General features: G+C 38.7%; 1 protein-coding gene across 2 annotated transcripts; it reads right to left on the reverse strand.

Annotated features, from left to right (window-relative positions):
- On the reverse strand, positions 1–24,207 carry LOC115220739. Of its 2 annotated transcripts, none has more exons than XM_036510514.1 (11): positions 23,700–24,207; positions 19,071–19,169; positions 16,250–16,359; positions 15,512–15,600; positions 14,297–14,790; positions 12,298–12,427; positions 10,282–10,387; positions 9,113–9,217; positions 5,831–5,944; positions 3,783–3,960; positions 1–1,377 (listed from the first exon to the last, which is right to left on the reverse strand). In XM_036510514.1, exons 1-11 carry the CDS (start codon positions 23,714–23,716, stop codon positions 1,281–1,283), a joined length of 1,539 nt encoding a protein of 512 aa, XP_036366407.1. In that variant the 5' UTR covers positions 23,717–24,207; the 3' UTR covers positions 1–1,280. The 2 variants fall into 2 exon arrangements, with proteins under 2 accessions (XP_036366407.1, XP_036366406.1); XM_036510513.1 differs by lacking the exon at positions 23,700–24,207 and adding an exon at positions 21,285–21,798.
- Between the last annotated feature and the right edge of the window lie 649 nt (positions 24,208–24,856).

Below are 24,856 nucleotides of genomic sequence, written 5' to 3' on the forward strand. Positions count from 1 at the left end.
ATTAAAAAAAAACCTTAAAAGTAGACAATCCAGTCCTGATAAAGGCCAAGAAGTGTTTGAAAGATGTTAGTGCTTTGATATGGAATGTGAAGAGAGGAAGGTCATTAAATGGTTGTAGCCTTATGCCTTAAGGAAGAGGAAACTAAGAAAAGAGACACAAATACATGCTTCTAGGAAGAATTCATACCAATACAGTAGCAGAGAGAACTTCCTTGAATTCAAACCTGGAATGTTGTAAGTTTAAAAGTCAAAACTGTTGGTGAATAATATTATTATATTTGATAATGTTGACCAGAAATAATTACCATTAGTGATCAATATTACAATATTTGATAATGTCAAGTGGAATTAATTTTGACTATATCCCTGGACTCTATTATAATACCAACCAATTATATTTGATAGCCAATCTTTGATGCCAGTTTTTGACAGACAAAAAAGCAAAGCTTAATTTTCACATGTAAAGGTTTTATGGAATGTTCTAGAATTTTTTAGTCAGCTTACAGAAAGCCCGGCATTCAGCTCTCTATAGAGATTATTCTTGTTGTAGCCAAAAGCTGTGTCCTACATTTACGCAAGATTTTTCACTTCTCATCTTTTGACAATTTCATTATTTCTTAATTCACATACATGAAAATACATCAAATTTGTACATTATGTGGTACCTTTAAGCATTTAAAGGGTTTTCTTCCCAGAACAAAGATCGAAAGGAAGAAGCGCCTTCAATGCCAACACCTCAAACACAACAGCAAAACCCAAAGCAACAAATACAGAAGTAGCAGCATCATCACCACTACCAAGACCAACAAGCCCTGATACAAAACCCACACCAAAAGAAAACCTCTCAGCAATATCTTCAGCACTCACCACAGTCAAAATACCAACATAAATACACAGGAATGCTCACCTTACCTTCCACTGCTATTGATAGAGATCTCTCTGAATCAGGGATTTTCCCTTGTTAATGAAAAATCACACACATCTTCCTGTTCATAGAAAGCTACATGTCCTATTAACAGCAAGTTAAATATGGGTGACCCTTCCCTCCACCAGAAAACCACACTTAAGTGATAGAATTCATGAAAAGTCAGTCACACTAATGTTTTTCATCAATTGTGCTATCATTTTATGAAAAGCCATACTCAAGTCTTCTACTCTGAAGTTTTCTTCTTCATTTCCATCAGATGTGAGTAAAAGTTGACTTACTCCAAAGAGCTTTTCTCCCAAGTTTGGATATAATTCATTGCTCTTCCAGAAGAGCAATTGGTAGGTGACAACTGTTAACTAGTGGAACTTCTGGGTTTAAGTAATATGGGAAACTGCTCTCCATTGTGCCACAAAATACCTTGAAGTACTCGGAAGATAATCACTTTGTCACTAAAAGAAAAAAAAACACAGAAAAAATAAATAAAATAATTTCTGTCTTCAGCACAAAGTCATATAAAGAACAAGATACTTTTGGCAATTAACATATAATAAAAACAGATGGTGATAGTCTGCACCATCAAAAACTGATTAGGTTGGATGTTTGCATGTCATGCAGAGAAGAGATCTCTAATGCTTCAGGCCTGCCCTTTTCCTTGAAAGGAAAGTTTTTAAATCACTATCCTATCCCAAAACATCAGCTCTCTCTCTTATTTCTTTATTGCCCACAAAGGGCTTAACATAGAGGGGACAAACAAGGACAGACAAACGGATTAAGTCGATTACATCAACCCCAGTGTGTAACTGGTAGTTAATTTATTGACCCCAAAGGATGAAAGGCAAAGTCGATGTCGGCGGAATTTGAACTCAGAACGTAACGGCAGACGAAATGCCGCTAAGCATTTCACCCGGCGTGCTAACATTTCTGCCAGCTCATACAGTAAATTGATTTAACACATCAGTGTATTATTGCTATTTCTCTTATCTTTGTCAGGGCTCTACAGAGACGAAAGTTCTATCAGATTATCTCTCCTCCACCCCACACTTTTTCATACACTGCTCCTGCCCCCAACTCTCTCTCTCTTCCCAAATCCACTCCTGCAACCTACTCAACAGCATGTCATTTCTCCAGTTCACTGTATCATCATTTTCTATTTTGCTGCTCTACACTATCAGATAATCACCACTCATTCCTACACACTAATATACCTTGACGGTTTACTCTAACATTTCATTACCAATTATATCACTTTTCAGCCTCCACCACCCAAACACTCACTTATAAAACAAGTAGGCATGTAGCTCTTCAGCAAGAAACCTACTCTGCTCCAGCCCTTTTCTCTTGCACTTCACCCTTCTCTATTCCATATTAACCTGGTATGAAATTCTTCCATCCTTCTCAAGGTCCATAGTCTTGCAAGCTGCATGGAAACCTCATGGTTAACATGAAAATATTATAAGAAAACTCAAACATGCAATTGTCTCATTCATGCAAATACATAACCATATAAATATTGGGTTATCTGATAAATAACGTGGCTTTTTTATACTTATATTATTTTTACAAAATTAAGATAAAGTTCCTTTTTTAATCTAAAATATACTCTCGAGGCGTAGGAGTAGCTGTGTGGTAAGTAGCTTGCTTACAAACCACATGGTTCTGGGTTCAGTCCCACTGCGTGGTACCTTGGGCAAGTGTTTTCTACTATAGCCTCGGGTTAAAAAAGCCTTGTGAGTGGATTTGGTAGACGGAAACTGAAAGAAGCCTGTCGTATATATGTATATGTATGTGTGTCTGTCTGTCCCCCTCAACATCGCTTGACAACCGATGCTGGTGTGTTATGTCCCCGTAACTTAGCAGTTCGGCAAAAGAGACCGATAGAATAAGTACTAGGCTAACAAAGAATAAGTACTGGGGTCGATTTGACTGAAACAAGTAAAAGAGTAAAAGAGAGAGTAAAATTGCATCATGTCTCTTTCATTTTCTACAATGTTCTTCCATCTATCTGGTAGACTTGCAAGGCCCCATTTCCAAAATTTACTTGTCTGTGATGAAAATATTCCCCCAGTGCTGTTCTGTCCTCGATTACAGAATTGATATTTTTTCCATCCAAATAATTTTGAAGACTGCAGATTAAATGATAAGCAGATGGGGCAATGTCCAGTGAATATAACAGGTGGAGGCACGTTTCCCATTCAAACTACTCCAGACTTTGGACTATCATCCTCGCTGTATGTGGTCGCACGATTACTTGGAAAGTTTGTGAGGAACCTATTGACCTGATTTGCTGGCTTTTCCAATGGCACACAGGTGTCAATAAATGGTTGAATGACCAAATCCAAGCTTCTTTGCTAGTTCCTCAACATCCTTGTGAAGTTCTACAGATCTTCCAGGATAAGGTTTGTCTTCTAGGATGTCATTTCCAGCTTGGAATTTCTGGAACAACCGTTGACACTGGCTTATGCTTGTTGTCCAATCCCCATTTACTGCATTAGTATTCCTCACACTTTCCATGCATTGCCTTTATTGAACTCATAAAACAAAATATGCCAAATATGCTCCTTTGTCACTTCCACTGGAAAAATAACTGTTAAAATTGAATTGCACTCTTCAAAGCTTGCCCTAAGAATAAGTACAAGGTAAAATCACTATCTGCTTTTATAGCAAGTTGATGCCGGTAGCTTATCCCATTCTCCTTACATTATTTATGAGATGACCCAATACATACATATACACATAAATACACCATGCATTCTTGTGAGGCATGCACAGAAACAAAGATACATAACAAAGAGCAAAATAATCTCTCAATGACAAAATGAGGTTAACTAAAATATTAAGAAACCAAACTCATTACCTTTTTGGTATGTCAGATGATGTCAGCAGAGACATCAAGCTATTAGCAAACAACTCCAAAAGATGACCGGACAATATTTTTAGCTGTAGCTGATGGGTCAGTTGCCAATACTTGTTTAGTTCTGTGACACTTGAATAGCAGAGATTCAGAGACAGTTTCTTCCAATTTTCTTCAGATGCTGTGATAAACATAACAATAATAAGTTTCAAATTTTGGCGCATGCTTGGCAATTTTAAGAGAGGGAGAACTCAAAAACATCAACCCCACAAGCTCAACTGACATTTATTTTATCAAACCCAAAAAGACAGCTTTGGTAATATTTGAACATAGAATGTAAAAAGTCAGAAGAAATACTGTTAAGCATTTAGTCCACTACACTAATGATTCTGCTAGCTAATTGCCTAAATTTACCCTTTTACTTGTTTCAGTCATTTGACTGCGGCCATGCTGGAGCACTGCCTTTAGTCAAGCAAATCGACACCAGGACTTATTCTTTGGTCTCCTTTGCCAAACCGCTAAGCTACAGGGACGTAAACACACCAGCATCGGTTGTCAAGCGATGGGGGTGGGACAAATACAAACACATACACAAACACACATACATATATACACACACACACACACACACACGCGCGCAAATATATGACGGGCTTCTTTCAGTTTTTGTCTACCAAATCCACACACAAGGCTTTGGTTGGCCCGAGGTTATAGTAGAAGACACTTGCCCAAGGTGCCACGCAGTGGGACTGAACCCGGAACTATGTGGTTCATTAGCAAGCAACTTACCACACAGCCACTCCTACGCCTATATAATAATAATTCTTTTGAAATTTGACACAAGGAAAGCAACATTAAGGGTTAGTCGATTACATCAACCCCAGTATTTAACTGGCACCGTGAAACAGGTTATTTTGAACATGGGGGGGTAACTTAGAACAAAATATATTTTGTTTCCTCTTTATATCACAGCTCAAGGTCGCACAGTAACACAATTTAAAAACAATTTTCCTTCAGCTAAATGGGTTAATTCATTTTTAAAGCGAAACAAATCCCAATTATTATCACGCCTGTGCCAAAATATCAAAAGATCCAGAGCATGTTTAAGTGCTACAGAAGTATCCTCGTATGTCCAGCACTTAAAAGCAACTCTTACAGTTGATGGAAAACTGTTCGACTTTTGAACATAAGTAAAAAAAACATTACTGTTCAAAGTAACCCCAAATCAGCAGTTACTTTGAACAGCAACAATTCATCATCATCATTGTTTAATGTCCATTTCCCATGCTAGCATGGGTTGGACGGTTCAACTGGGGTCTGGGAACAGCCACGAGGCTGGCAACAGCCACAATCGGATGGTACTTTTTACATGCCACCGGCACGCAGGCCAGTCGGGGCGGTGCTCGCAACGGCCACGTTCGGTTGGTTCTCTTACGTGCCACCGGCACTGGTATCACAGCTACAATTTCCATTGATGTTGATCGATTTCGATTTTGATTTTCACTTGCCTCAACAGGTCTTCACAAGTAGGGTTTGTGTCACAAGAAGGAAAGGTATGCATAAGTGGGCTGGCTACGTTCCAGGTAGAGGCCACGGGTTATGGTCTCACTTGTCCAAGTAATCAAATATTGACTGCAATTTATTTTTATTCCATATATCAGTTTACCTAATTAGTTCCCCTAACATAGTCAAATTTAGTTAAGATTGAAAAAAAAGGTTATGAAATTATTGCAATAAGAAGTCTAAAACTGTTCAAAGTAATCCCCTCGTTTCACGATACTTATATTATCAACTCCCAAAAAGATGAAAGGTAAAGTCAACCTCAGCAGAATTTGAACTCAAAACCTAAAGAGCAGGAAGAAATGCCACTAATAATAATAATAATAATAATAATCTTCTCTGCTTTGAGCACAAGGCCTGAAATTTTGTGAGGATGGGGTTAGTCGATTACTCAGCTGGTATTTACTTTTATTGACCCTGAAAGGATGAAGGAGGAGGAGAGGGAGGAAGAAAGCAAAAAATAAAAAGCAAAATAAGTAAAAGTGACTCACATTGGTAAAGATAAGGTGGAAGCCAAACCTCAAAAGGAATTTCTGATTTGGAAATAAATGATTTGTGTTGCATCTTGGCAGGTGTATTACCTTGTGCTTGCTGAGAATACTGAGCTGTTGGTTGTAAAATACATTGATGAATGAATGAATGGCTCACGTTTAAGTGAGTGATAGTAAGATGGGAATTTCAACAGTAAAGATTATTGATTCAACAAAAAAGTTCATACAAGTAAATCATTGGAAAGTGCATGTTTTTAAATGGCTTATAAACACCTTCTGTGCGGCAATTGTTTTTGTTTCACAATCTCATATCAAGTCACTTGCTATGCAAGTACATCTCTGTAATACATATATATATATATATAATTAATAGAAAAGAATGAAGTCTCCATAGAGACAACTGGACTTTTGGAAGTGGAAAGTACTAAAATGATAAAACAAACCAACCAAGAACATTAGTACATAAACACATGAATAATACCCAGAATCATCAATCGATAATAGCGTAAAACTGGTACCCACTCAGATAACATATCCCTACAAAAAAAAACTTCTTTACAAAGAAAAGGTTTTTTTTTAATACAGGCCTATACATATATAGGTGCACACATGGCTATGTGGTAAGAAGTTTGCTTCCAAATCACATGCTTTGAGGTTCAGTCCCACTGCGTGGCACCTTGGGCGAGCATCTTCTACTGCAGTTCTGAACCAACCAAAGCCTTGTGAGTGGATTCACTTGACAGAAACTGAAAAGAAGCCTTAATCCTTTAACATTCAAATCGTTTCATTAAAAGTAAGCTTATTCATTCATGTTGTTTTGAATAAATCAAGCTTTGAGATTTTGATGAGCTAACAGTTAATTTTTAGAATGATATTGTAGGGTTGTTGTGAGGGGCCAGATTTGGCCAGTTTGAATGCTAAAGGGTTAAATGGACTAACACTTACCATCTTAGTGCTGTGAATGGTAGTGAGGAGTCCAGATGGAAACAGCTGGCTTACAAGCAAGAAGAACCCACCACCACCACCACTACCACAAATGGTTTAACTTTACAATATATATTTCTTTATTGCCCACAAGGGGTTAAACATAGAGGGGACAAACAAGGACAGACAAAGGGATCAAGTCGATTACATCGACCCCAGTGCGAAACTGGTACTTTATTTATCAATCCCGAAAGGATGAAAGGCAAAGTCGACCTTGGCAGAATTTGAACTCAGAACGTAACGACAGACGAAATACCGCTAAGCATTTCGCCCGCCACGCTAGAAATGGACATCAAACAACCCACACATCATTAGAAACTCATTTTTTCCTGTCATCTACAAAGCTTCAGGACTTAGGTATGATGAAAAGTATATCTGAAGAAATTATAGAGATACTCGAGTCAAAATGAGGAGAATGCTGTGAACAACAGGTAAGCTGGAAGGTAGCCTTAGCTAGCCTCCTCAAACACAAAGAACAAGTAAAGATGGAAAAGTAAAATTCAGGCATATGTAGTAATGGAGAGAACCTGAAAGCAAGAGAGGATCAGATGCAGGAAGTAGTCAGGAATGCAAAGTAGTATGTTCATACAAATGAAGCCATTATTAAGGAAAAATTGTATGGAATGAGAGCAGCACACTGGCCCACACCGAAGCCAAGAGGAAAATGATATGGGAAAATAACAATAAGAGGTTGTTGAATAAGTATGTATGTATGTATGTATGGGACAAGAGAAGGACTACCCCAAGCAGATCCAACAGAGGAGCCAACTATTTAAGTTGACAGCTGTGCAGTTCAAAATATAATTAAACACTACGCAGGAGTGGCTGTGTGGTAAGTAGCTTGTTTACCAACCACATGGTTCCGGGTTCAGTCCCACTGCGTGGCACCTTGGGCAAGTGTCTGCTACTATAGCCTCGGGCTGACCAAAGCCTTATGAGTGGATTTGGTAGACGGAAACCCGTCCTATATATATATATGCGTGTGTGTGTTTGTCCCCCCAACATCGCTTGACAACCGATGCTGGTGTGTTTATGTCCCCGTCACTTAGCGGTTCGGCAAAAGAGACCGATAGAATAAGTACTGGGCTTACAAAGAATAAGTCCCGGGGTCGAGTTGCTCGATTAAAGGCAGTGCTCCAGCATGGCCACAGTCAAATGACTGAAACAAGTAAAAGAATAAAAGAATATGTAAGTAGGGAAAGCAGCTGGAAGATCAGAGATAGTCATAAAGATACTGAAAATAACCAGCAATGTAGAACACATGCTTGATACTCTGAAAGTCAATCAGTTAGTACAGAAAGATGTCATAATGACAGGGATAGCAGTATCAGCTGCTACAAGGGTAAAAAAATGCTTTAGAGAAAGGCATCTACTAATTGATGGACAAGTTTATGAAAAGTACTCAGAGCTGTAGTCCAACTGATTAAGAAGAGAATCAGCTTAGTGAAGCTGCAGTTAAGTTTTATGGAAGTACTATCATTACCCTCTTGCTAATGAGATAATGATAGAAGTTCTAAGAAATGAGTAAGCTCCTATACCCAGCCCCAGCATTCACTATACTCTGTAGTCTGGTGGTTGCTGAGAAAACTAGAAGAATTGCTGGTAGCAAGGTAGCAAAACATAAGCATTAAAGGCAGAGGATGTAAAAGGCTTAAAAGAAATGAAGTGAAGTGAAGACATCATGCTAGATATGTAATGTTATTTTCATCATCATTTAACCCATGCTGGCATGGGTTGGATGGCTTGACAGGAACCTGCAAGGCCAGGGGCCACACTAGGTTCCATAGTCTGTTTTAGCTTAGTTTCTACAGCTGGATGCCCTTCCCAACGTGACCTACTTTACAGAGTGTACTGGGTGCTTTTTACGTGGCATCTTGGTTTTAGGACATCATGTTAGTATATACAAAACAGTAAGACAAAAACTGGATACAAGAGGAATCAGATGTAGCGTACAAGAGAGCAAAACATCTTGCTATAAACACATGAAGTATATGAAAAAAGGACAGTTGAATAAAGAAGCATGAAGAGATTCAAGTGAAGGAATCTGCAAAAAAAGGAAGACAGAGGCAAAAGTGGTGAAAACTGATCACAGATTCTTGCACCTCAGAAAGGAGATAATAAGTGGGAGAGACTGCATTGAAGATTCAGCAAACTGATGCAGGCATGAAAAGAAAACAATGTATGTGATGAGGTGGTAGTGGCAATGATGATGACAATGACAACACAACTGTGTTCACCTGTAAATTATGTGAATAGTAAAAGTACAGGGAAAAAAAAAAGGAAATTTCTGATCTTTACCTTCTCTGAGAAGTTTTTCTGTCTGTTGATTGAGCTCCAGTGTTTTTACAATTACGTGTGTAATGTATACCTTCACACGCAAAATATCTTTAGGACTAGAGATATCTGCAAGAAGAACATATAGATTAAAGATGCATCAGCTGGAAGAATGAGTAAATCATAATTTTGTAAAATAATATATTTATTTATTTATTGCCAACGGGGGTGGGAGAGATAAACTTAGAGGGGACAAACAAGAACAGACAAAGGGAATAAGTTGATTACATAAACCCCAGTGCGTAACTAGTACTAACTTAATCAACCCCGAAAGGATGAAAGGCAAAGCCAACCTCAGCGGAATTTGAACTCAGATTGTAGAGGCATACGAAATACCACTAAGCATTTCACCTAGCATGCTAACATTTCTGCCAGCTTGCCGTCCTACTAAAATAATATATTAGGTTATCCCATAAATAATGCTTATGTAAATATATACATACATACATATATGACCATTCCTAAATACAACAATATATACCTTTGAAACATGCATTGAGTTGAAACAGGGGCAGCTGAAGAAGGAGAATGTTCCTTGTGTTGTGTGTCTTGTACTCTGTTTTTTTCGTTGTTAAAAAAAGTCCGTTTCTTTGTTTGGTTTTATGTTTTCGTTTCTTGTGGTGTTCTACGTTTATTTGTGGTATTCTGTACTCATATATGCATGTATATATACATATAGATGTAGGTATGTACATATATGTATGTATGTATGCATGTTTTATTTATTTATTATATTGTTATTATATATATATATATAATGTATGTGTGTATGTGTGTGCAGTCATCATTATTTAATGTCTGCCTTCCATGCTGGCATGAGTGGGACGGTATGTATGTAGGTATATATACTTATGATGGTTGAGGGTTTCCTGAGTGGAGGTGGCTGTTGAGTCCCAAGTGTCTTCTACTATAGCCTTGGGCTGACCAAATCCTTGTTATTTTATAAATATAAATCTGTTCTCAAATATATATATATAGGTGTATGTGCATGTATGTATATATACACACACACATAAAAGAGAACAAGAGAGAGAGAGACACAAAGGTGGAAGGGAATGTATTCTAAACATTAGATATGCTGCTATGCACTGAGCTGTCTGTTGATAATTGAAGAAATGGCAAACAGAACATACCGGAAACACAAACATAGTCCAGAGTCTGCAGTAGTTTATTGAGGTCATCATACTGTTTTGAAAGTAACTGAACTTGAAGCTTGCCACACGGGAAAGAGGACTCAATCTGCAATGAAAGAAATCAGGAACAATACTGTACAACTTCAGTGATAATCAACTGACAGATAAACAATTGAAAAAATAGTGTACCTAGGTATAAAACAGGTATAAAAGATGTTTCTTCAACAAAATCCTTCCTACTTCATCATCCTTTAACGTCCGTTTTCCATGCTGGCATGGGTTGGACAGTTTGACAAGAGCTGGCAAGCCTGAGAGCTGCACCAGGTTCTAGCCTGATTTAGCTTGGTTTCTACAGCTGGATGCCCTTCCTAATGCCAACCACTTTACAGTAGGTGCCAAGTGCTTTTAACGTGGCACCAACATGAAGACGTGCCACTAACACAGACTTCTGGATAAAAAAAAATCAATGGAAAACAATCCTTTCTACTATAAGCACAAGGCCTGATATTTGGGAGAAGGGTGCTAGCCAATTACATTGACCCCTTATTTCATCAACCCCAAAAGGATGAAAGGCAAAGTTGACCTAAGTGGAATTTGAACTCGGAACATATAGAGAGATGTGTTGGAGGGTTAAAAATTAAACATCACAGTATTAAAAGCAATGTTCCAACATTTCTCACATGGACACAAGCAGGTCTGTGTGGTTCAGAAGCCCACTTAGCTACAGTGTGGTTTCTAGTTCATTTCCACTGCAGAGCACCTTGGGTAAATGTTTTTGTGAGTGAATTTGGTTGATGGAAACTGTGTGAAGGCCCACCATCATTTAACGTCTGCTTTCCATGCTAGCATAGGCTGGACAGTTCGACCAGAGTCTGAGAGGCCAGGAGGCTGCACCAGGCTCCAGTATGATCTGGCAATGTTTCTACAGCTGGATGCCCTTCCTAATGCCAACCACTCCATGAGTGTAGTGGGTGCTTTTTACGTGCCGCCGGAGGATGGCAACGACCACAATCGGTTGGTGCTCTTTACGTGCCACCGGAGGATGGCAACGACCACAATCGGTTGGTGCTTTTTACGTGCCACCAGCACAGGTATCACAACTACAATTTCCATTTGATTTTTATTTTAATGTTGATGTACTAGACTCAATAGGTCTCCTCAAGCACAGCAGGTTGCCCTATGATCCAAGGTAAGCACAGCAGGCTGTCCTACGATCCAATGTACTTTGGATGGGCTGGGGCTGCAATGTGAAGCTTGTGCAGGAAACAGCCATGAACTCACGTTATTTGTCGGGTCATATATATATATATATATATATATATATATATATATATACATACATACATATATCAACAGGAAATTTTTTTTATACTATTTATTCACCATTACAAGTGTTTCATTTGGTAATAGGAGTTACAAAGTTTTATATGTTAGATAGACATGTAAAGTAGGTGTGTGTGTGTACCTGTCACACACATCCCCATCGCTTGATAACTGGTGTTGGTTTGTTTACATCCCCATAATTCAGTGGTTCAGCAAAACAGACTGATTGAAGAAGCACAAGACTAAACAAAAAGCATTAAGTACTAGGGGGAATATGTTCAACTAATAAAACCCTTCAAGGTGATGCTCCAGCATACCCACAAAGTCCAATGAATGAAACAAGGTCTAAGATAACCACCTACCTCACTCCTCTTCTGTTCCATAAAGTTTCTGTCCAAATAAAATCATCATCATCATCATCGTTTAAAGTCTGCTTTCCATGCTAGCATGGGTTGGACGATTTGACAGAGGACTGGAGGCCAAATGGCTGCACTAGGCTCCAATCTTGATCTGGCAGAGTTTCTACAGCTTGATGATCAAGATTGGAGCCTGGTACAGCCACCTGGCTCGCCAGTCCTCCGTCAAATCGTCTAACCCATGCTAGCATGGAAAGCGGACGTTAAACGATGATGATGATGATGTTTCATAGAAAAAAAGGGACAAAAAATATAATAAATAAAAATAAACAATTACCTCCGTTTCCAGTAAAGTGCAGAAGGAATCAGCAGGAGAGGAATTCTGTGACAGCTTCCGAATTTTCTGCCTTAAAGAATATTTTTCTTTCCAAAGTGATTTGATATTTGTCGGCACTGTAAAACAGGACCTGTGGACACAAGAGCACAGTTAAATAGCTGACAAGAATACAAAATATTCTGTATCTGTTATAAGGGGATTGAATTGGTAGAAATACTGGGTTAGAGTATTCTGAGTAAGACTTCAACCTTTTAGCATTCAGATTTCTTTGTCAAATATATTGCTTATTTATTCACATTGTTTGGAATTAATCACACATCGTCTTGTAACTTCAAGATTCAGTCAGCAATCAACAGCAAGATGAGCTGTTACAGATCACACTATCCCACAGTGTGTATGTATGCATGTGACTGGGGACCCTAAGTGAACCTGTATTCCCACTGAAACCCTGAACATGAACTCTATACCTCAACAATGAATGCACAGCTATGACATCTGTTCTGTCCGATGCACTTGCTCACCCAGTGGAGCAGTTGACAAATTTGCAAGCTGGATTTTTAGGCTGCAGGTTAAAGCATTACTTTGCTTACTGGTACATTAGGGTTGACCGTCAGATGTGATCGGCATTTGTGAGGAAGTTGGTGAACCCTATGCTCGGAGCCAGCTGAAACCACTCTAGGTGAATGCCACCACAAGTACAAGTAAGTAGTAGAGTGTCATGTAAAATATTTGGAGCATTTGTGTTTTGAGTTCAAATCTCACTGAAGTCAATTTTGCCCTTTATCTTCCTGAGGCTCAAAAAATAAGTATACAAACACACACACAGAGTGAACATAAAGTAACCAGCATACACAAAACCCAAAATAGAAGATACAAGAAAAAAACGTGTTGACCAATTAAATAGATAAAATATTTCTCAACAGATGAGCCAGCATAGTCAATCCTGCATCCACCCCACAGCCACTCAAATTTCTTTCACCATCACTTGCTACAGTTACATCTTCTCCATCTCTAAATATCTCCCTACATACTCTTAAGAAACATCCCCCTTTTCTTCTCTGTACCACTTATATTCCCTCCACAGTACCCTGGGGGTAGTTTCCCAATACATCTCCAACACCATCTATTTCTCTCACACTCTCTCACTCTGTCTGTCAAATGATTCTCTCTCTATTTCTCCTTTCTTTTCCTACTGGAATAACCAAGTATTTCCTTTATAGTAAGACACCCATTTTTACCTCTCTATTGTACTTTAACCTCTCAACTGATACAAAGCCACCTCCCTCAGTACCACTCCCCACCTCCCAGTGAAGGGGTCTTGCTGCAAGTCATTTGGCAACCCCACTAGATCTGGGGCAACATAAAAATCACCCAGAATACTCTCCAAAGCAGTTGGTATTAGAAAGGGCGTCCAACCAAAGAGACCCTGCCAAAGCAGACAATGGGGTCTAATGCAGCTCTCTGGCTTGCCAGCTCTTGTCAAACCATCCAATCTGATCTGGCAAAGTTTCTACAGCTGGATGCCCTTCCTAATGCCAACAACTCCAAGAGTGTAATGGGTGCTTTTACATACCGCAGGCACAAAGTCCAGTCAGGCAGTACTGGCATCAACCACGCTCAAATGGTGCTTTTTACATGTCACCTGAACAGGAGCCAGTCTGGCGACCCTGGCAATGATCTCGCTCGAATGGTGCTTTCAACATTTCACTGGCACGGGTGCCAATAAGGTGGCACTGTTATCGGCCACACACACATATATATAATGTATATTAGGGGCTGAGATTACCTTCTTTTGTAGCACAGTATTAAAAGATCTTGTCCATAGTTTCAGATGACAAAAATAGCTTAGTAAAATATAGTGGTTTAGTGTACACCAAAGTAGATGCACTGTACCACAAGACATCCAAACTCTACCAATATATTGTATTGTCTATTTCCACTGTTACAACAATAATTAAATATCAAATATCATAAAAAATAAATATCTAATATGTGTTACCTGACTGTGGGATGGTCATCATTACCTCTACTTGTTTGATCTTTTGAAGAAACCGTGACCTGTTCTTTGGAACAAGGAATCAAATCAGTCTGAGAATTTTGACAATTCTTTTCAGCTTTATCTAAGATCTTTGTTGAGTGGTCTTTCTCGATGTTTTTAGACTTGCTATCTTTCTTCACCAATGTCTTTGACACTGAAGAGGGTTTCGTGTTTGATACTTGCTTTGCTTTCACTACTATTTGAGGATTCTTTCTGGGAGCAGCCTTTTGTGGAATTCTATAAGACACTGGTTTGGCTTTTGGAATATCCACTTCTTTGAGAACTCGAATCAAAGCAGCTTCAGAGATTACTCCAATATCTGAATTCTTCAGGCTGTCTTCAGTATTGGAACTGACTTTTGTCGTATCAGTCTGTATCTTTTCTGAGTCAAGAATTTGTTTCCATTCTTTAGAAAGAGATTCATTGTCTTCTATGCTTTGAGAAATTGGTTTATGCTAGAAACGAGAAGGAAAAATTATGTAACCACTAAGAACAGTCTTGGTTCTTTACTGTTGTTTGTTTGTCGCTGTTTACATATGTCTGTGTTTGTGTGTATTCCCGTTTGTCCTGATGTGTGTGTGTGTGTGTGCACTTCCATGTGCTTCTACCTGTGTGCGTGAATTTGTACCTATGTATCTAAGACTGTGTCAATTTGCACTGGTCACACTTATATGTGTCTGTGCCTATTTGCACTTCCTGTGTGTGTGTGTGTGAATTTTCCCCTGTGTATCTGAGATAGTGCAAACTTGCATTTGTGTGCATATAGTTGAATCTGTGTGTACATAACTGAGTACACTTATGTGTGCTTGTTTGCATGTGTGTGTACGTGTGTGGTTGTGTGTAAGTATATTTGTGCCTATGATGTCAGATTAGTGGTGTTTTTTCTAAGACTGCAAGGCAAACAAAGCAGGCCAATGATATATAAATGAATGCACACATCAAATCAGATATAAATATAGGTCATTCATTTTTAGGAGACATTCGGAAAGAAGGTACATGCATGTTATATGTACCTTGTTTCAATGACTTGTATAGCCTACAAATTAAAATACAATTTCTAGCTTACAGGTGTTTTAGGAGTCACCAGTCTATGATGCCAGAAATCAATATACCACTAAAACAGACCAAATATCTATCTTCTGACCCCTTCAAAAGCTCACTCTCTTCTTTACCAACCTTTCTCCATGTTATATCAGCCTTCTTGAGCACCCGGTCAATTAGTTCAATTTCAGCCAACTGTTCTTCAGTCAAAGAACAGACATCAGCTACAATGAAAAAAAAAAAAGAGATTTTTAAAAAATCTGCTCAATGCCAACCATACATAAATTTGGGTAAATTTGATTTCTAGAGAATCAAGAATCATGACATTTTGAACAAAGCTTGTTACTGGAGAGTAAGAAATTTTTTTTTTTACAAGTTTATGATAGCAATGAAAACAATTCGATAGATACAAGTATGTGTGTGTGTGTAGACACATATATCCATACATATGTATGTATACATATACACAGATATGTGTGTGTGTGTATATATATATATATATATACACACACACACACATATTATTATTATTTGTAAGGTTTATTTGAATCCCTGTTGGTGCAGCGAGATGTGGTTTACCCCAAGTGATGTTTCTTTACAAATATCTTACATCTGACAGCAGTAAAACAAGTATTCTCCCATGTAATTTCCTGCCAATGCCCACAGAGTTGATACATTAGGTTACTCAGTCTACTGTTGGCAAAGGGAGGAAGTATATCTACAGCGATTGCATCTCAGAGTGTAGCAAACCCCTCTGCATTTTATAAGTAACTAGCAGTATAACCCGGCCTTGCCCGGGATTAAGTTACGATTATTAAGCTAATCAAGTTCTTTATTTCAAACCAAAACAATAACAAAATAAAAATATCTTACCTTGGTCAGGAAGTGCTAAAGCATTGTTTGTTTGGTTTTTATCCACAACATTTTTATCAGCAATAGTTTCGTTTCTCTTCACCTCACATTCTCCTTTATGACTTAGATACCTGCCGTTTTAATGATGATTTATAGTAAACAGCGACGTGTACAGTGAATGACATAACAATACGTAGTGATGTCAGTATTTGACAACCTACAATTTTACAATTGCATGCAAGAAAGCGGGGTCACCATCTTGTATGTAAAACGACAAGAAAAATAAGAACTTGTGAGATGTTCGTAAGTCATAACATATTTATTATTGGATGTAATGCGTTTACGTATAAGAATGGTTTGAAAGAAAAGGCTTGTAATGTATTACATGATCATACTTTGCAACTACATGTCCCAATCATCATCATCACCATCGTTTAACGTCCGCTTTCCATGCTAGCATGGGTTGGACGATTTTGAATGAGGGCTGGCGAACCAAATGGCTGCACCGGGCTCCAATCTAGATTTGGCAGAGTTTCTACAGCTGGATGCCCTTCTTCACGCCAACCACTCCGAGAGTGTAGTGCGTGCTTTTTACGCCTAAGAACTGACAGGCAAAGGGAGCGTGAAATTAAAATTGTGTTCTCTTTATATAAGGGATGAACCAGAAGTCTCTGACTTCCTCATCATCCAGAAGTTAATTGAAAGCTTCTAGAATATCTGAGAATTTTCAAGAAGGTCGAGGGAGATTCCTCTCACTAGATCCCTTTTTCGTTTTGCTTTCCTGCTTGACTACAAGGGGTCACTACAAATATCATCATCATCATTTAGCGTCCGCTTTCCATGCTGGCATGGGTTGGACAGTTCAACTGGGGTCTGTGAAACCAGAAGGCTGCACCAGGCCCAGTCTGACCTGGCAATGCTTCTACGGCTGGATGCCCTTCCTAACGCCAACCACTCCGTGAGTGTATTGGGTGCCTTTTACGTGCCACTGGCACGGGGGCCAGGCGAGGCTGGCAACGGCCACGATTGGATGGTGCATTTTACGTGCCACCAGTACGGGGGCCAGGTGAGGCTGGCAATGGCCACGATCAGATGGTATAACTAGCAATTCAAATAAGATTGTTGGTTCAGTTTGTCAAGCAACTTACTGAAGCACTACATCCAAATTCTATATAAAAATGAAAATATAAGAACGATGACGAGTGTCAGATAAAAATCACAGATGAGAACACAACTGACCACATATAGACACAACAGTAGACAGGTCAAACCTCTTCTGTCCTATGATATGTACAACATATAGGATACATAATCATTCAGAGATAAACTACTCCACAGTCATCATTATCATGATCTAACATGCGTGCTCCATGCTGGCATGGGTTGAACAGTTTGATAGGATCTGATGGGCCTAAGGACTGCATTGTTTATTTTGGTTAGGTTTCCATGGCTGACACCCTTCCTATTGCCAACCACTTTGTGTACTGCATGCTTTTTTTCTCATCCCCTAGTACTAATGAGGTCACTATGCAGCTCGCACAGCTATGAAACTCAAGGTAGGGAAAATTTTGTGTGTAACCAAAACAAAACATTTTCTGCAGAAGTATGAGTGAACACTCACTCTCATATAAAAATAAAAAGATATACACGTATAGCATTAATTATTTCATTCCAGTTAATTTTTCAGTCAATAAAATGGCATTAACAAGCTTTGCTATTTACAGAGCTCCATCATGGCCTCTAATTTTTATTTGTACTTTCCCCATAGTCCTATTTCAGCTCTAACACTGCAATAGCAAATATAAGTACATTGTGATAACTGAATGATGTATGCAAAAAATTCTAAATCAATTGAGATCGATTGCTTCTTGAGGAAAGCAAATAGAATCCTAGAATCAATGAGCAGGGGAAATTTTGATCTGTTAGGAGGCAAGCTGAAAACTACAGGATATGTTTCTACTGCTAGTTTTTGTTGTTTTTTTTTCTTTCTTCAAATATTAAGAACGTTTTTGTACATGTACACCATTCAGTATGTCATCAACTATCCGTATTATCTAAATTATGGCATTGGCCTACATGAGTTATGTTTCCTTCAACTCACATTTTGGAAATATAACAACTACAGACAAGCCAGTCTCTATGCAGCTGCTCAATCTGCTGCAATAAAGTCAAATATCACCCCTCCGTGTTGGATAAATCAGTTGCGGCTGATATGTTTTTCATCACAGACCTGTTTTATCAGAGTAGACCTGGAGTGAGACAATAATGATAAATGCAGGTGCAGACAGCTGTGTGGTAAGAAGCTTGCTTCCCAACCACATAGCTTCAGGTTCAGTCTCAGTGCGTGGCAGCATGGAAAAATGTCTTTTAGTGTAGGCACCGCACCAACCAAAGCCTTGTGAGTAGATTTAGCAGATGGAAACTGACAGAAGCCTGTCATGTGTGTGTGTGTGTGTGTGTTACTGTCTCCTTGCTTTGACTTCATGTGATGGCTGAAATGAGTGCCACATCATGCAGGTGTTGTCTGTTTCCAATCTTCCCTGAAAATATGACTGGTCATGTGGAGATATGGTCATGCTTGAAAATAAGGAGGTTTGGCAACAGAAAGGTCATCTGGCTGTAGAAAATCCACTCTAACAAACTCCATCTGGCCCATGCAAGCACAGAAGAGTGGATGTGAAACAATTATGATGATGTTTCCACATAGACAGATGCATGGAGATCTCTTATGCAGACAATGCTGTGAAAAAATTAGTACAGTAAAGCAAGTGAGGATATCATTCCCCTTACTTCAATATAGAACAACTGGTGGCCTAACTCGAAACAAAACTGCCAAACTTACGCTTTCTTAAATAATTTCTTGTTTTCAATAGACCGACTCTCCAATTCTTCCTTTTTACCTTCAACATACTGTAAAATGTATTCAAGAACTGAAGTCAATCTGTGGACAAAAAATGGAATCATGAAGTTGCCAGAAAGATGGCAAAAGATCATCAAACAAAATGGAAAATATATAATTGATTAAAGTTCATTCTTTGTATGACTTCTATTTCACAATAAAAAACAGAAATTACTTTCTTGCCAACCTAATAGTTATCGAATTTAATTGTGTTCTATGTAATGTATGTATTGAATACAGGATAGATAGCATATTTGTATTTTCTTTCTTTTTTTTTCCTACTCTAGGTACAAGGCACGAAATTTTGAAGGAGGGGGGGCAGTCGATTAGCTCGGCCTCAGTACACAACTGGTACTTAATTTATCAACCCCCGAAAGGATGAAAGGCAAAGTCGATCTCGGCGGAATTTGAACTCAGAACATAAAGACAGATGAAATACGCTAAGCATTTCGCCAGGCGTGCTAACGTTCCTGCCAGCTCACCGCCTTGTATTTTGTATTATTATAAGCCACCAATGTATGGAAGAATATTGTGAACAGACTTCCATAAGAGAAACATTAAAATCAGTAGCAGACCACCTATGATCAAAGCATTCCAAGACATTAAAAGCAGCAATAATTCCAATAATGAAACCTAAGAGATAATAAACTGAGTCTACGAACTGTCCCGTGACAGGTGAGCTAGGCCTGAATACTAAACACAATCAATGACCATAATGAAGCGCATAATAATTGATCTTTTGCGGACTACTTCAACCAGATTCGAAACTGCAGCGCATTCTTCGAGCAGTTATCTAGACGATCTTCTTTTTCAGGAACAGAGACTCCTTAAAAATGCGACGCTTTCATCTTACCTAGTCAATTTCAGGTTTGCACAGGGACATCCTTCTGATTCGCCAACGCTATTCTTTGCGCATACCATAGTCGTTGTCCTATATTTTCGTGTTGACATCAAAAGAGAAGATGAGTCGACAAGTGTCTCTGTGTGGATCCTGAATCTGCTAGAAATGGCAGCCAAAACCATCTCAAATTACACCCTGGGATACACAATATCCGAGAGGATGGGACACTTATGGGATACCCTATGATACACAATACCCGAGAGGACGGGTCATTTATGGGATACCCTACGATACACAATACCCGAGAGGATGGGACAGTTATGGGAAACCCTACGATACACAATGTCCGAGAGGTCGGGACACTTATGGGATACCCTACGATACACAATATCCGAGAGGACGGGACATTTATAGGATACCTATTTCTTTATTACCCACAAGGGGCTAAACATAGATGGGACAAACAAGGACAGACATAGGTATTAAGTCGATTACATCGACCCCAGTGCGAAACTGGTACTTTATTTATCGACCCCGAAAGGATGAAAGGTAAAGTCGACCTCGGCGGAATTTGAACTCAGAACGTAACGACAGACGAAATACCGCTAAGCATTTCGCCCGGCGTGCTAACGTTTCTGCCAGTACGATACAGAATATTCGAGAGGACGGGACAGTTATGGTTGGAATGCTTTGATCAAAAGTCTATTTGATTAAGGTTGACCTAGAGCTAACACAAAATATTTGAGTATCGTGAGGATAGCAGTGTGGCGGGAGGTGAAAGTCGAGTTTACACAACCTGAAAAAAGGCGGCTAATTCAAACTTTGAAATGGCGGAATTCTGATTTAAGCATGTCATATTTTCCCTCATAACTTTTTGCTTTTCAGAATTTTCAGGAAATTTTTTGCGAATTTGTATTCTACACGTGGGAATTTTCAGTTTTTCGAATTTTTTTTTTTTTTAATCATAATTTGAAATACAGTCCGAATGTTTTGCATTAAATCCCAGCAATAAATGTTATCAAAGAAAGGAAAACTGCACCGGACAAATTATTACGAACATTTTCCCCCCTAAATCTTTGTATTTTAAATACAGTTTTATTCTTTAGCTCTTCGGGTACGTAGAATGTTTTCTTTGTAAAGATTACCTCAATGTTGACTTTCTTACAATAAAAAATATAAACGTTTCGCTTCCATTACCGCCTCTAATTTTTGTACTCCGATATTACAAAACTTAAGGCCCCTTTGGTTTTAACCCAAAGCTTTAAAATCTACCAAAAGTGCGAAGAGGTAAAAATTTGGTAAAAAGTTTGTCTTACTTAGAAATGTGTTTTGTTTTATCTGTTGAAGAGACATAATCGGCCGTTGCCATATATTCATTAATAGTACTTGCTACGAAGAGATGTGTGCTTATTCACAGGGTGTATCGACGTTAGAAGTGTTGTAACAGAACATCATTTCATAATAAATATGAATATATTACACAGAGGAATTAATCTTAAATCAGTGTTAAAGCGCTGACATGTTGTAATAACAATGTGACATCGCACTCTAGTGGTCACTAGCAACCAAATTAACAAAGGGGAAATAATTAGGTAGTTACAACGGTAACTAATTGAAAAGCAAATTTGGGAATGGGGAATGAAAGAAACTGAGAAATAAAATTGCCACTTAAAGTAGAATTTTAAAATAGCCCTTAAAATAAATTACTTTAGTCAATTACAACAATACAAATAGGAAATTAATCGACGAATTACTTTAAGTTTTCAGACCTTCAAGAGAGGAAGTTCAATTATTAAAAAAAAAAAGCAGAGTTTTACAATGAATGCACCATCTATAAAACAACTTAACAACCAAGAAGGCGGCAAGCTGGCAGAAACGTTAGCACGCCGGGCGAAATGCGTAGCCGTATTTCGTCTGGCATTACGTTCTGAGTTCAAATTCCGCCGAGGTCGACTTTACCTTTCATCCTTTCGGGGTCGATAAATTAAGTACCAGTTACGCACTGGGGTCGATATAACCGACTTAATCCGTTTGTCTGTCCTTGTTTGTCCCCTCTATGTTTAACCCTTTGTGGGTAGTAAACAAATAATTAACAAGCAAGACCACCAATATAATCCATGTGGAATAAGGCGAAAGGACAATGAAGCAATTAAATGTATCAGAGAACAAAACATAACTAAATGATATCGTAAATGAGTAGAATCCAAAGGAACTAGTGACGTTCTAAATAGGCAAATAATAGTTTCGAACTTTGGTCAGTAGTTTTAGAGGAGCAGGTTAGTCAATTCCATCAAGCTAGTGGTACATATTTTATCAGCCACGAAAAGAAAAATGGGAAAAAAAGACAAAGCAGAATTTGAATTCAGAAAGTGAAGTCAAAAGAAATGCCCCTAAACATTTTGTCCGAGGCTCTGACGATTCTGTGGCTCGCTGCCTTACATCGACAAATAATAAAAGAAATTGTTGTTACATTTGGTAATCGATGAAATTGAATTCAGCTGGACATGTCTAGAGGATGAAGGACGAAACAGTTAACAGGCTGGATTCCGAAATACCACAAAAGAAACACAGAATGACAATTGTAAGATGAAGGCACAGATGAGGAATTCAAAACCGAAGACTGATGAAATACTGACCACTCACACATCTCTAAATACACCTTTGTGGAGGTCTAGCCTGACCCTGCCTGAAATTTGAAACCAAATCCACCGGCTTGTTGCTTATCAAAACGAGCGGGAAATCCTCCACACTAGATGATTAATGAGGAAACGCTCCACCCGCTAGGACCTGTACTGGTCAAGAAAAGGTCAGTCCCTTGTTTAAGGTTTGACTTACATTACTGACCTTAGCCTATATAACAGAGAATTTTCTGTCTCTTCCGCTACTCATCACGCTACAGGGTGATATGCTTGTGACCCTGAGATAGCTGCTGATGATGAAGGAGGGTTTCCTACATTGCTATGCATTCAGAAACTCTTGCAAAACCTAAGTAGCACCTACCAGTTTCTGTATGGGAGCAAAGCGTCTTCGATGTTTATTTCATTTGGACAGTGTGGGAGCCTAGAAGAGTTGCAGACAAAGACGATAATTTGAAAGAGGGTGAAGTGAAATATTTATCCTGAATGCAGGAAGAGATATGGTCGAATTATTGTTGGTTGGAAGAAATAAGAGCAGCAGAGGAAGGTGTAGCAGGCTAGATTTGATGTGCCATATCAATTCGATATGAGGTAGCCCACTACTAAATGTAGCTTCAAGGTTCTCGCGTCGGAGTAACCAGTGAACATCGAAGAATTAACTCCAAGAAGGAAGGTTATTTACAAATATTTATTTGTTTATCCGACTAGCGAAATACGACAACTTTAACACGAAATAACTTCGAAAATAGAAACTTTTCTCAACAACGCTAAGAGTAAAAGATGTTCTATATGACACATTCTACCAGTATCCAAAGTTTCAAAGTGTTTAGTTAAAGAAAATTAATTAATTGAGTTGCCCATCAAAAGGTAAAGATCCCGAGATAGTACACCGCATCTTTTGTGTGTGTGTATGCGTTTGTCATTTAGTCGGGTTGTGTGGTTTTTTTCTTCCGTCAGCTCGGGATCTGCAACTGCTACTGTCTTGTGGGTTATGTGAAGGGCAATTTTTCATAACCATGAAAAAACAATTTTTTTTTACTCGTTGATATGGACATTTCAATTGAAATGACGGGAAGCTGAAGAATTTGTACTTACCCGAAAGACTTGAACATACCTTGCGAGCCATCAAACTGTTCTTCCCGATTTGGTGTGCCGGCATTGTGCAGAATCTGAGGTGTTTGCGAAGGTTGAAGCTGACGTTGTTGAGTCAGTTTGAGAAATGATTGGAATTGATAGTAAATCCTGTTCTAAGAATGCTTTTTTTTTTTAAGCGATCAACAGTGACAGTATTTAGTTTTCCCTTAATATCAAGAACGAAATACTTTGGTTCTTTGTGGGTTACTTTGTAGGGCCTGGAATATGGTGGCCAAAGTCGATAAGATATTCCATCATTTCTGGCGAAAACATGCGTCCAAGTATTGATGTCCTTTGGACTTGTGATGTGACGTTCTGTTGTCTGAGGCCTGCAGGGGACAAATGCAACATAGATGTCCGTATTTTGCTAGGTCGGGAAACTCTTGTGGTGAAACAGGGTCGATCATCTGCCCAGGTAAGACGAGTGCAGTGCCATAGATCAGTTCAGCCGGAGTATGGCCAACTCCCTCCTTAACCGTTGTAGTGGTTAGGTGTGTATCATGGAAAACAGATGCAAATGGAATGTATATGTCTTTAAAGTAAACAAATGCGTGAACTGATCCATAATCGAAAATAATGTATTCACTGGACTTGATTTGTTATAGGTACACTTAATTCTTCATTACATACAAAATGTTGACAACTGCTACGAGTTGCTAGAAATATAAACAGGGTACATTTGTGGAAATCATATATCAGGAATGAATATGTTTGTATGTGTGCGTAGTTTATTTGAGACAGTAGTCTATCGTGGCACTTCGAACATTCTGTGCGGTCATTCAAAACCTGTTGTGTGGTCGACCTTCCTCGATGCCTGCAGGGATTTTCTTTCTCTTCGTCTCTGTTGATCAGCGTATTTATAATAATCGTGGCAGCTAGAAAGACAGGCATACTGCGACAGAGTTTGTACCTAAATAGGTCAGCTCATGTCCATTTGAACTTCGCCTGACATGGCTGAGGTCGTAGGTCAAAGGGAGATGATCAATCAATTTTTGACAGGACAAAGAAAACCTTTTTTCGCACCTGTTGATCGTCGTGGTTTGGACGACCGAGAATTCTTAGATTCGCTTTTGAATCTCGGCTTGGAGAAGGAAGTGTTAATTTTTACATCGTGGATT

This window comes from Octopus sinensis, linkage group LG17 (genome assembly GCF_006345805.1).
Source record: "Octopus sinensis linkage group LG17, ASM634580v1, whole genome shotgun sequence".
NCBI lineage: Eukaryota > Metazoa > Mollusca > Cephalopoda > Octopoda > Octopodidae > Octopus > Octopus sinensis.

What these genes read in the sequence shown, in the direction of transcription:
- LOC115220739 (XM_036510513.1), bottom strand. Translation starts at nt 21,337, where the DNA reads ATGGCAACGGCCGATTATGTCTCTTCAACAGATAAAACAAAACACATT. An exon ending in AAAACAAAACACATTTCTAA is followed by an intron (nt 19,170 to 21,284) that starts GTAAGACAAACT and finishes TTTTGTCCACAG; the next exon opens with ATTGACTTCAGTTCTTGAAT. An exon ending in TCATCTGACATACCAAAAAG is followed by an intron (nt 1,378 to 3,782) that starts GTAATGAGTTTG and finishes TTTTTCTTTTAG; the next exon opens with TGACAAAGTGATTATCTTCC.